The sequence below is a fragment of the Trichomycterus rosablanca genome, chromosome 6, assembly GCF_030014385.1.
Source record: "Trichomycterus rosablanca isolate fTriRos1 chromosome 6, fTriRos1.hap1, whole genome shotgun sequence".
NCBI lineage: Eukaryota > Metazoa > Chordata > Actinopteri > Siluriformes > Trichomycteridae > Trichomycterus > Trichomycterus rosablanca.
The window spans coordinates 944,155-957,500 of record NC_085993.1 but is presented as its reverse complement, the minus strand read 5'-3'; the positions used below and the strand labels follow the sequence as shown (position 1 = coordinate 957,500).

At 45.3% G+C, this 13,346-nt stretch overlaps 1 protein-coding gene across 1 annotated transcript in view; it reads right to left on the bottom strand.

Moving 5' to 3' along the window:
* boka (BCL2 family apoptosis regulator BOK a) overlaps window positions 1-13,346 on the bottom strand; it is a 19,507-nt gene extending 6,161 nt beyond the window's left edge. The window contains exons 1-3 of the mRNA XM_062997214.1: window positions 13,135-13,346; window positions 10,016-10,276; window positions 4,761-4,889 (exon numbers count right to left, since the gene is read on the bottom strand). Of these exons, the coding sequence (XP_062853284.1) occupies window positions 4,761-4,889; window positions 10,016-10,238 (352 nt within the window). The 5' untranslated portion in view covers window positions 10,239-10,276; window positions 13,135-13,346. The remainder of the gene's footprint in view (window positions 1-4,760; window positions 4,890-10,015; window positions 10,277-13,134) is intronic.

The window sequence follows — 13,346 nt, the reverse complement described above, 5'->3', positions numbered from 1 at the left end:
CTGGGATTCGAACCCGGGCACGCGCAGTCCCAACACACACGCACACACAAACACACGCACACACAAAACACACGCACACACAAAACACACACATACACCGATCAGTCATAACATTAAAACCACCTCCTTGTTTCTACACTCACTGTCCATGTTATCAGCTCCACTTACCATATAGAAGCACTTTGTAGTTCTACAATTACTGACTGTAGTCCATCTGTTTCTCTGCATGCTTTGTTACCCCCCTTTCACCCTCTTCTTCAATGGTCAGGACCCCCCACAGAGCAGGTATTATTTAGGTGGTGGATGATTCTCAGCACTGCAGTGACACTGACATGGTGCTGGTGTGTTAGTGTGTGTTGTGCTGGTATGAGTGTATTTTTAAACACCTCACCGTCACTGCTGGACTGAGAATCGTCCACCAACCAAAAACATCCAGCCAACAGCGCCCCGTGGGCAGCGTCCTGTGACCACTGATGAAGGTCTAGAAGATGAGCGACTCAAACAGCAGCAATAGATGAGCGATCGTCTCTGACTTTACATCTACAAGGTGGACCGACTAGGTAGGAGTGTCTAATAGAGTGGACAGTGAGTGGACACGGTGATTAAAAACTCCAGCAGCGCTGCTGTGTCTGATCCACTCATACCAGCACAACACACACTAACACACCACCACCATGTCAGTGTCACTGCAGTGCTGAGAATGATCCACCACCTAAATAATACCTGCTCTGTGGGGGTCCTGTGGGGGTCCTGACCATTGAAGAACAGGGTGAAAGGAGCTAACAAAGCATGTAGAGAAACAGATAGACTACAGTCAGTAATTGTAGAACTACAAAGTGCTTCTATATGGTAAGTGGAGCTAATAAAATGGACAGCGAGTGTAGAAATGAGGATGTGGTTATAATGTTATGCCTCATCGGTGTACTTTGAGCTGGTGGAGTGTTTTCTGTACACTGTTGGTGTTTATTTGAGGACTCTGGTCGGTGATAAGTTGTGGTTTGAAGTTTTGGCCAGAATGAAACACCCACGACTTCCTCCCGCCAAACAGAACACACACACACTTCAGTCCTGATAACACGCCAGCGCACAGAGCTAGCAGCTAACACCAGCGACGTAGCAGCTATCATAGCAGGGAAAACACTTCCGACCAGGAAGGAACCCCCAACACACACTCACACACTCACACACACACACAAAACACATAAAACAATTACACACAAACCAACACACATGCACACATATAAAACATGCATAAAACAATTACACACATAACACACACACTAACACACTCACACATAAAACACACACACACATACACATTAAAGACACACGCACACACATAAATCATAACACACAAAACACACACATAAAACACTGATACACATAAAACTCACACACACTCACATACAAACACACACGCACACACACACAAACGCACATGCCCACACAAAACATTTACAAACACACACACACATAAAACACACACACCAAAAAACAAACACACATAAAACACACACACAAAGCACTTACACACATAAAACACACACACAAAGCACTTACACACATAAAACACACACACAAAGCACTTACACACATAACACACACACAAAGCACTTACACACATAAAACACACACACAAAGCACTTACACACATAAAACACACACACAAAGCACTTACACACATAAAACACACACACAAAGCACTTACACACAACACACACAAAGCACTTACACATAAAACATACAGAAACCCACACAAACACACACACAAATCACTAACACACAAACCACACACCACACATAAAACACAAACACACACATAAAACACAAACACACACATAAAACACACACACATTAAACAAACACACACACATTACATTTTTACATTTTCAGCATTTAGCAGACGCTTTTATCCAAAGCGACTTACACTTGAGCAATTGAGGGTTAAGGGCCTTGCTCAGGGACCCAACAGTGGCAACTTGGTGGTGGCGGGGCTTGAACCGGCAACCTTCTGTTTACTAGTCCAGTACCTTAACCACTGAGCTATCACTGGCCCTTACTGGCCCACACACACACACACACACACACACACACACACACATAAAACACACACACACACCTAAAACACTTACATACACACACACATAAAACACACACACATTAAACAAACACACACACACACACATAAAACACACACACACACCTAAAACACTTACATACACACACATATAAAACACACACACCACACATAAAACAAAAACACAAACACACACACACACATAAAACACACACACACACACACATAAAACAAACACACACACACACACACACCTACAACACTTACATACACACACACATAAAACACACACACACAAACACTTGCACACACAAACTTAAACACACACACAAACACAACCCCACACACACACAAAAACCAACACATGCACACACACAAACACACACATAAAAACACAAACATTTACACATTTACACAGTGCACACACATAAAACTCACACAAGCACACACATAAAACACGCACACGCATAAAACACACACACACACAAAACACACACACAAACACACACACATACACCTAAAACACTTGCACACAAACAAATACAAACACACTTAACACTCACACAACACTCACACACATATACACAAACACACACACACATAAAACACATACAAACACACACACACACACAAAACACTTGCACACAAACTCAAACACGAAAACAAAATACATACACTCACATAAAACACTCACACAAACACACACACACACTTAAAACACTTGCAGACACACAAACACAACCCCACACACACAGAGAAACCCACACAGACACACACACAAAAACAATAAACACACACAAACCCACACACACACACCAGTCAATGCTAAAAAGTTAAAGCCATTTAAGGAATTAAGTTTTAAGTTCTTGGTGCATTTTTATGTAATTAAATATAAAGCTTCATGTTGAAATGAAACCCACACCGCGTCAGGGCCGTTCTGCTCAGACGAAGCTTCGTTACGCAATCAGACCCATTCTGCTGGAATTCTCTCTAAAAATAGACGGGGGTGTAACGTGTTCCAGCTGAGCTTAAAAAGGACGAAACCGGGTCCCGGGTTCCACCCTAAACGCAGGAGGTGAATCACTCAGACGTTCAGGACTCTCCTCTGAGGAGACGATGTTTACGTCGAGAGATCCGATTCACTTCTGATGTAGAGAGCGCGGCTGTCAGTGCGCGTACACAAACCCTACAAAGACTCTCTCTTCATTTGCCCTATAAGGAGAGGAGCTGGAGTAGACGGATAAATCAGCTTCAGGAGGGGCGCTGAAGGCCGACAGTTATGGAACAGGCGCCCGTTTGGGCTCGGTCATTTTTAAACGTGGACAAACAAAGTTATTACGGGCTAATCTGAACACGCCGTGTTCCCTCCTACCTCTCATACCCCTCCTACCCCTCCACATTATAGGGTCTGTTATGGGACTATTTTAGATTTGGACAGATGTTTATCATGCAGATGTGAGGGAATAAATCAAAGATTCCATTTATTTACTTAAATCAATATAAATAAATATAATAGAATTATTTACATTTACTTTCTCCTGGTGTTCTACAGTTATTTGAACACATTCGAGCAGGAGTTACGTAAATACTGAAGCTTTGGGACTGTTCAGACCACGCCACACGTGTCCACTGTCCTTCGGTCCATCTGAGATGTGCTCAGGCCCAGAGAACTCGAGGAGTTTCTGTGTAACAGAGTTTCAGGTTGCATTTTTGAAGCAGCGGTGAACTGTGAACGGTTTTCCGAAGTACTCATGACTAGCACACGTGTGCAGCAGCGACCGCTTCTTTTCACCTGCACCGGGGATCATACGGCGATCCGTATCACGCACCAATCTTTATTATCCACCGATCAGCCAGCAGAGTGCGCTACTGCAGCAGTTATGATTAATCCCTACATCCCGCCCTTTTTTCAAACCAGCCAATCATCACCTTAAGGAGACAACAACACTGACTAGTGAAGCTCAAACCGGCTTTTCAGGGTCCACGCTACTGTACAGCACCCACTCTACAAGCGGCACCAACGTCCCATCCAGTCAAATCAACGCATCAACATATTAAAGTGACTTTTATCTGAGATGAGCTCGGGCCCGGAGAACTTGAGGCGTTTCTTTGTGCATTAGAGTTTCAGGTTGCGTTTCTTGATGCAGCGGCGGACTGTGTTAAGTGACGACGGTTTTCCGAAGATCTCTGGAGCCCAGGTGTCTATGTCCATCACCAAAGCATGGTATTTCACCTCTACTCCTGGTTGAGGAAAGTCGTGACTAACACACACCCCCTCCGATACATGTGCAGCACCGACCACTTCTTTTCACCTGCGACGGGTTATGATTAACTTTACAAATGAAACTGGACGCAATTGAGAGTTAAGGGCCTTGCTCAGGGGCCCGAGTGATCTGACCACAGTGAGACTTGAACCAGCAACCTTCTGATTACTGGGCAAATTTTCAGCATTTAGCGGATGCTTTTATTCAAAGACACTTACAGTACTCAGTCTAAACAATTGAGGGTTAAGGGCCTTGCTCAATAATAAGGTGTTGATTTTAAGAAGCTCGCTCGGATCAAAACAGAGCCTGTGGGTGGTAGAGTAGGTGCTGCACAGCAGCGCGCGTCCCGAGAACCCGGGTTCCATCCTCAGGGACGTCCGAACACGCCGAGACTCGATCATTCTGAACCCGTGACACACCTGTGGAGAAGATTTCGGCGGCCACGGCGAGGAAAGCGTCCGAGACGATGCTCTCCGAGGCCACGGTGATGTTGAGCTGCCGCGCCACGTTACGGTACACGTTGGGCCGCAAGTATTCCAGCTCGTCACCTAGGAAACAGAACGAGAGGAAGACAAAGAGAGGATTCATCTAGAGCTTTTAGACCATAAGTGTGTGTGTGTGTGTGTGTGTGTGTGTGTGTGTGTGTGTGTGTTTACATGGTCATATTTTCGTTCACATTGATTCTGTGTTACGCAGGGCCTCACGCCACCCACAAACACTGGGCACAGGGCAGAAACACAGCCTAAACTGCATCACAGTGCCGCCAATCCACCTACAGCATGTTATTGGAAGGTGGAAGTAAAACTAAGATACTCCACGTCATAGTCAATCGGACATCCAGACAGGAACAGTACTAGTCAGTTACGGTAGGAAGAACCTAACAGACACTTTAGAGCTCCAAAAGTTCTTGCAGACATGTGAGGATCTACAGGATGAAGAACCATGTCTGCAGGACTCCATAAATCAGTGGCAAGACAGAAAGCTGAACCGCAAGCACTAGATCAGACAGAACCTAGCTAATACCATCCGTACTGTGAAACATGGTGGTGGTAGCATCATACCATGGAAGAAGGGAGGGACAGGGAGACCAGTAAGAATTGAGGAACTAGTACTAGTACACTAGCCCTGGGGTTCTGGACTCCCTAAGTTCAAATCTCAGTTCTGCTACCGGTCAACTGGGCGCCCCCTAGCGGGCACTATCGGGCACTAGTCTGCTGGGTGGGGGAAAAAATACACACACACCAACACACACACACATAAAACACACACATAAAACACACACATAAAACACACACACACACACACCAACACACGCACACACATAAAACACACACACACACACACCAACACACGCACACACATAAAACACACACACACACACCAACACACGCACACACATAAAACACACACACACACACCAACACACGCACACACATAAAACACACACACACACACCAACACACACCAACACACGCACACACATAAAACACACACACACACACCAACACACACACCAACACACACACCAACACACGCACACACATAAAACACACACACACACACCAACACAAGCACACACATAAAACACACACACCAACACACACACCAACACACACACCAACAAACACACCAACACACGCACACACATAAAACACACACACACACACCAACACACGCACACACATAAAACACACACACACACACCAACACACGCACACACATAACACACACACACCAACACACGCACACACATAAAACACACACACACACACCAACACACGCACACACATAAAACACACACACACACACACCAACACACGCACACACATAACACACACACACACACACACCAACACACGCACACACATAAAACACACACACACACACCAACACACGCACACACATAAAACACACACACACACACACACCAACACACGCACACACATAACACACACACACACACACACCAACTCACGCACACACATAAAACACACACACACACACCAACTCACGCACACACATAAAACACACACACACACACCAACACACGCACACACATAAAACACACACACACACACCAACACACGCACACACATAACACACACACACACACACACCAACACACGCACACACATAAAACACACACACACACCAACACACGCACACACATAAAACACACACAAACATAAAACTTACACACACATTAAACACACACACACACCAACACACGCACACTCATAAAACACACACACACACTCCAACACACGCACACACATAAAACACACACACACCAACACACACACCAACACACACACAAACATAAAACTTACACACACATTAAACACACACACATAAAACTTACACACACATTAAACACACACACACACAAACACGTAAAACACACGCACACACAAAAAAAAACACACACACACACCAACACACGCACACACATAAAACACACACAAACATAAAACTTACACACACATTAAACACACACACACACAAACACGTAAAACACACGCACACACACAAAAAAACACACACACACACCAACACACGCACACACATAAAACACACACAAACATAAAACTTACACACACATTAAACACACACACACAAACACGTAAAACACACGCACGCACACACATACATATAAAACACACACACACATAATACACACACACATACAACACACACATACATATAAAACACACACACACATAATACACACACACATACAACACACACATACATATAAAACACACACACAAAACACACACACACATACACACATAAAACACACACACACAAATAAAACACACACATAAAAACACACACATACATAAAAACACACACATAAAACACACACACATAAAACACACACACACGCACAAACATAAAACACACACACACACAAACACACATAAAAACACACACATAAAACACAACACACACATAAAACACACACACACACACACACAAACTCGTAAAACACACACATACACACACACACATAAAACACAAACACGTAAAACACTCACACACACACACACACATACATATAAAACACACACACACGAAACACACACACACACACACACACACACACACACATCTCCTATTACTATCTGGGTTTGGGACCTGCACTGAGAGTGCACTGACAAGTGAAGTGCACCTCCTAACGCCTAGACTGTTTTGGGCATCCACTCCTCATACACGTGCATGCAGACGCCTGACCGGCCGATAGCACCGCTGAGATTCGAACCCCATATTCAGATGCACAGATCTTATCAGTAGTGGGTAAGTGTACTTCACCGCTCCACCACAGGCAGTTTCATCCAGTCTAACATAATCCACAACACAAAGTGTGTGAAAAGTGGGAAAACACACACACACACACACACACACACACACACACACACATATGAACCGCAGGGGTTAAAGGGAAGCCGACAGACAGGAAGCACCGAACTCCAGCCAAAACAGATCAGCTTTATGATAAACGCTGGAATGATGAACGTCTGCTGGGGGTTTATTTCACTGTACGCAGCTAAAAAAGACAAACAATAAATAATGTAAGTATTTTAATTTCCTTTATACAGTAAACACACACGAGTGAGTCCTGAGATCACACGCGCTCCCCAGGCTGATCATGGTCCACTGAAATTCCTCAGAACGGGCGAGGTTATACACGGCTCATAAAAGGTGTTACATAAGCACCCGGGGAGAGGCGGGGGAGGGAGCGCGGGGTGGGTGTTGCACAACCCTACCTGAGAGCGAATCTCTGACAGACAGACGGTTCACACGAAATCGCTGGAGAGAATCGCAGCGGGTCACGTGGTCGCCCCTCGGGTCTAAACACCCACGGCGACTGGTTAAACACATCCGGCGAGTCGCTATGACAACGAGCGGAGACGTGGGGTCCTGATACTGTACTGGAGAGATCAAACCCCATTATTTTTATTTCATTTTCATCTTTTACCACCGGTTTATGCTGGTCTGGTCAGGGTCACAGTGGGTCCCATGAGCGCAGAATCAGTGGATTAGTGGCAGCATAGTTCTCGATAAAATCCTGATAAATTGTACCTTTACCATGTCAGGTACTGATTCACCCCAATACCATAACACACGTTGGCTTTCGCACCTTTCGCTGATAACAGTCCGGATGGTCCCTGTTTGTCTTTGGTGCATGAACTTGACGTCTGTTATTTTCTTCGTTTAATTCGGCAGTATTTCTGAAAGCTTCCATTTGATGATTTTAGCCATAGCCAATCGTGTCTGTCTGTAGACGCCCGACCGGCTGATAGCACCACTGTGGATCTGATCCCTCAATATGGCCATAAACCTTAAGACCTCATACCAGACTTGGTACAGTTTCTACCCCGGATGCCCTTCCTGACACCACCCTCCTATTGATCCGGGCTTGTGACCTGCACTGAGAGCACTGACAAGTGCACCAACCAATGCTGGACTGTTTCAGCCATCCTACTTCCATATACGTCCATCCAGACGCCTGACTGGCCAATAGCACAGCTGAGATTCGAACCCTGGATCCCCGGATCTCAGCACTAGTAAGCTAGAGTACTTTACTGCTGTAAGACCCACCCAAATGCCAACAATAGTTAAGACTATTATTATTTTTCTTTCGGCTTCTTCTGTATTTAGGAGTTGCCACAGTGGATCCGGTCCTCATACCAGACTCGGTACAGTTTTTACGCTGGAAGCCCTTCCTGACACACCGTCCTATTGATCCGGGCTTGTGGCCTGCACTGAGAGCGCACTGACAAATGCACCTACCAGAAGCTTGGCTGTTTCCAAAATATATCCATGAAGACGCCTGACCAGCTAAAAAGCACTACTGGGATTTGAACCCTGGATCCCCAGATCTCAGCACTAGTGGGCTAGCGTACTTTACTGCTGTAACCCAAATACCAACAATGATTAAGATTATTATTAAGCTGCTCCTGTATACAGACTCGGTACAGTTTTTACCCCGGATGCTTCTCCTGATGCACCACTCCTGTTTATCCGGGCTTGTGACCTGCACTGAGAGCGCACCGACAAGTGCGCCTACCAGAACCTTGGCTGTTTCCAAAATATATCCATGAAGACGCCTGACCAGCTAAAAAGCACTACTGGGATTCGAACCCTGGATCCCCGGCTCCCCGGATCTCAGCAGTGGGCTAGAGTACTTTACCACTGTAAGACCCACCCAAATGCCAGGCGTCACCACAATGGATCTGGTCCTCATACCAGACTCGGTACAGTTTTTACCCCGGATGCCCTTCCTGACACACCACTCCTGTTTATCCAGGCTTGTGACCTGCACTGAGAACACTGACAGGTGCAAGTGCGTCTCCTGATGCCTAGACAGTCTTACATCCCACTTCTAACTACGTTCATCCAGACGCCTGACTGGCTGATAGCACCACCGGGGTTTCAAACCCTGGATCCCCTCAGGTCTCAGCAGTAGGTGGGCTTTACCGCTGCACCACCTGAGCGCCATACTTCCACTTTATTTATTAGTAAAATGTTATAATGCCACTGCAATGCATCCTGGGAAAAGTGAAGCTGGAGCAAACATGAAACAGATAACATCACGCTTCTCTTTTCTTTTGGGAAATGGACTGGGCGAGGATAAAACCGCCTCCTAAAAAACCCCTCTCAGCCTTACCTAACCAGAGGAGGACGGCGGACACCTCCCGCAGGGCTCCTCCCGCCGAACTCTGCTCGGGTTTGTTCCAGCCTATCTCCGCCCGGTGCAGCCTGGAGTGAATGTAGTCCCTGCACAGCATCTTCGACTGGGACACCAGTTCCTTGTCCGTGGGGGAGCGGTCGAACACCTCCATGACCTCTGCGGCGAACACAGAGGAACGCCGGAGCATCTCCATGCCCATCGCCGGCGGCACGGGGAGGGTAGCGCCGTTACACCTGTCTAGACAGGAAGAGGACGAATGTGAACGTTTCCTGGACTGGGGCACCAGTACACGGCGGGGCATCGACACTCATGAGTGGACAAACGGAATGTTCTGTGAAAAAGTATTCGCCCCCCCCCCCCCCCACCTGATTTCTTCTATTTTTGCTCATTTGTCTCATTTAAAGGTTATTAATTATATGTTTAATTAATTAATTTAATTAAAGGTTAATTAATGATATAAAAACATAAATAAACACAAAATGCAGCTTTAAAATCATCGTTCCATTTATGTGAAAAAGTAATTGCCCCCCAAAACCCTAAAACCTGGTTCTGATGAGTCTTGTTTGTCTCAGTGGACACATTTTGCTCCGCTCCTCCCTGCAGAAGCGTTTAATTCAGCTATATTAAATGATTTTTGACCATAAGTTGCTCATTTAAGGTCACAAACTGATAGGTGGACGTTCTCCTGCTCCTTCAGGATGTTCTGGTAGAGAGCAGGACTCAAGGTTCCATCAATTATGACCGGCAGAAGCAAAGCAGCACCAGGGTGTCACACTACCACCACCACGTTTCACTGTTGGATTGATGTTCTTATGTTTGACTCATCAGTGTCTCACTCTATGGAAGGTTCACCACTGTTCCACTGTTCCAGTATTCTCTCACTGTGGTTGTAAAGTTGCTTTGAGACAATGTATATTGTAAAAAGCGCTATATAAATAAAGTTGACTTGACTTGACTTGGTTCACTGGAGTCCCAGAATCTTCCAGACTGGTATTTGAATTTCTTTAGAACGTGACATAACGTGCTGCTGCACATCGCCAGACAGGTTTTATTTTAGCGATGATTAGATCCAGCCAGTCTGGGTGTGGCTCGTCAAATTCATTCCAGCTGACAACTAACTGATTCTGGGGTGCAATTACTTTCTCATACAGGGTCAGGTGAGACTGAACTGCTTGTTTACCTTCAATAAACATAATTATCATTAAAATAAGCATTTTGTGTTTATTTGGGTCTGATAATAAAAGTAGTTTAATGATCTGAAACATGTAATTCTGACAAATATGTAAAAATAGAAGCACCGTATATACACCGATCAGGCATAACATTAAAACCACCTCCTTGTTTCTACACTCACTGTCCATGTTATCAGCTCCACTTACCATATAGAAGCACTTTGTAGTTCTACAATTACTGACTGTAGTCCATCTGTTTTTCATGCTGTTCTTCAATGGTCAGGACCCCCACAGGACCACCACAGAGCAGGTATTATTTAGGTGGTGGATGATTCTCAGCACTGCAGTGACACTGACATGGTGCTGGTGTGTTAGTGTGTGTTGTGCTGGTATGAGTGGATTTTTAAACACCTCACTGTCACTGCTGGACTGAGAATCGTCCACCAACCAAAAACATCCAGCCAACAGCGCCCCGTGGGCAGCGTCCTGTGACCACCGATGAAGGTCTAGAAGATGAGCGACTCAAACAGCAGCAATAGATGAGCGATCGTCTCTGACTTTACATCTACAAGGTGGACCGACTAGGTAGGAGTGTCTAATAGAGTGGACAGTGCGTGGACACTGTTTAAAAACTCCAGCAGCGCTGCTGTGTCTGATCCACTCATACCAGCACAACACACACTAACACACCACCACCATGTCAGTGTCACTGCAGTGCTGAGAATGATCCACCACCTAAATAATACCTGCTCTGTGGGGGTCCTGTGGGGGTCCTGACCATTGAAGAACAGGATGAAAGGGGGTAACAAAGCATGCAGAGAAACAGATGGACTACAGTCAGTAATTGTAGAACTACAAAGTGCTTCTATATAGTAAGTGGAGCTGATTGGCAAATAATATCAAGCAATTTCACAAGACCAGGTGCACCCTATGGTGCAAACACTATATAAACCACTGTACTTTTTACCCACCTCTACATTTATGGCATTTGGCAAACGCTTTAATCCAAATTAACATACAACTATGTTTTAATGTGATGCAATGCAAGCAGTTGAGGGTCGAGGGCCGTTCTCAGGGGCCCACTGGTGGCAACTCTGTAGTGGTGGGGCTTAAACCAGCCACCTTCTGATTAGTATTCCAATACCTTGACAGCTGAGCCACCACTGTTCTTGTACTAGTTTAATAACCTCAGTGTTACAGGAGGTACTGGAGCGCAAACTGGGAAGTAGATTGTGATATACAGTTGGCCAAAAGTATGTGGACACCTGACCATGAGCTATAAACATAGATTATTTATTACCAGGTGATTATAACAGCCAGCACTTTTCTGAAGGGGCTTTCGATTATATTTTGGATATTTGACGGTGGCACGGTGGCATGGCTGAGTGGGTGCAGCGGAGCAACACAGGTCCACAAACCTGGGTTCAGTCCTTATATCCCAAAAGTGGACTTCAGACTAGCACCTTGTCCAGAGTGTTAGTGCTCTGCACCCACCACACCCCTGACCTTGAATGAAGCTTGAATGAAGCATGAATGAATGAACCAGGAACGCGGTGGGAGCCACCAGTCCGTTACGCATGAAAACCAGAGTACTCGCAGGAAACCCACGAACTTAAGAACATGCCAAACTCCTCACACACAGTGTCTGAAGGCGAGAATCAGACCCAGGACCCCAGGATTCAGGACATAATAGAAATACTGCTGAATATTTTGTAGTGTGTTATAAAATTGTTGTGAAATTTTGCGTCACATGGTGGTGGAGTATCGCAATAATGCCAACGATAACGTGTCAAAATCAGATCACCCAGCCTTAATATCATCCAAGAGCTTCAATCAGGGCGTCAGTGAATCGTTAGATGGATTAACATGAACAAAAACATCTAATTAATGTGAATTTTTAATCAGATATAGGAATGAACTCACCTGTGTTGAGCTGAACTGTATTAACGCGTCAGACTCCAAAACAACCGCTGAGCAGAAATAAATCAGATCTCCAGACTGAGTCTGTCTGATCTCAGATCTATCTGTAAGACCTCCAGCAGTCAGTAATCAGATCCCACGGGTTTAATCCTGCTTCTCTGGTGTGTAGGGTTTGATTTTTGAGCTGCTTTCTTGGCTTCCATGCAGCTTCACAA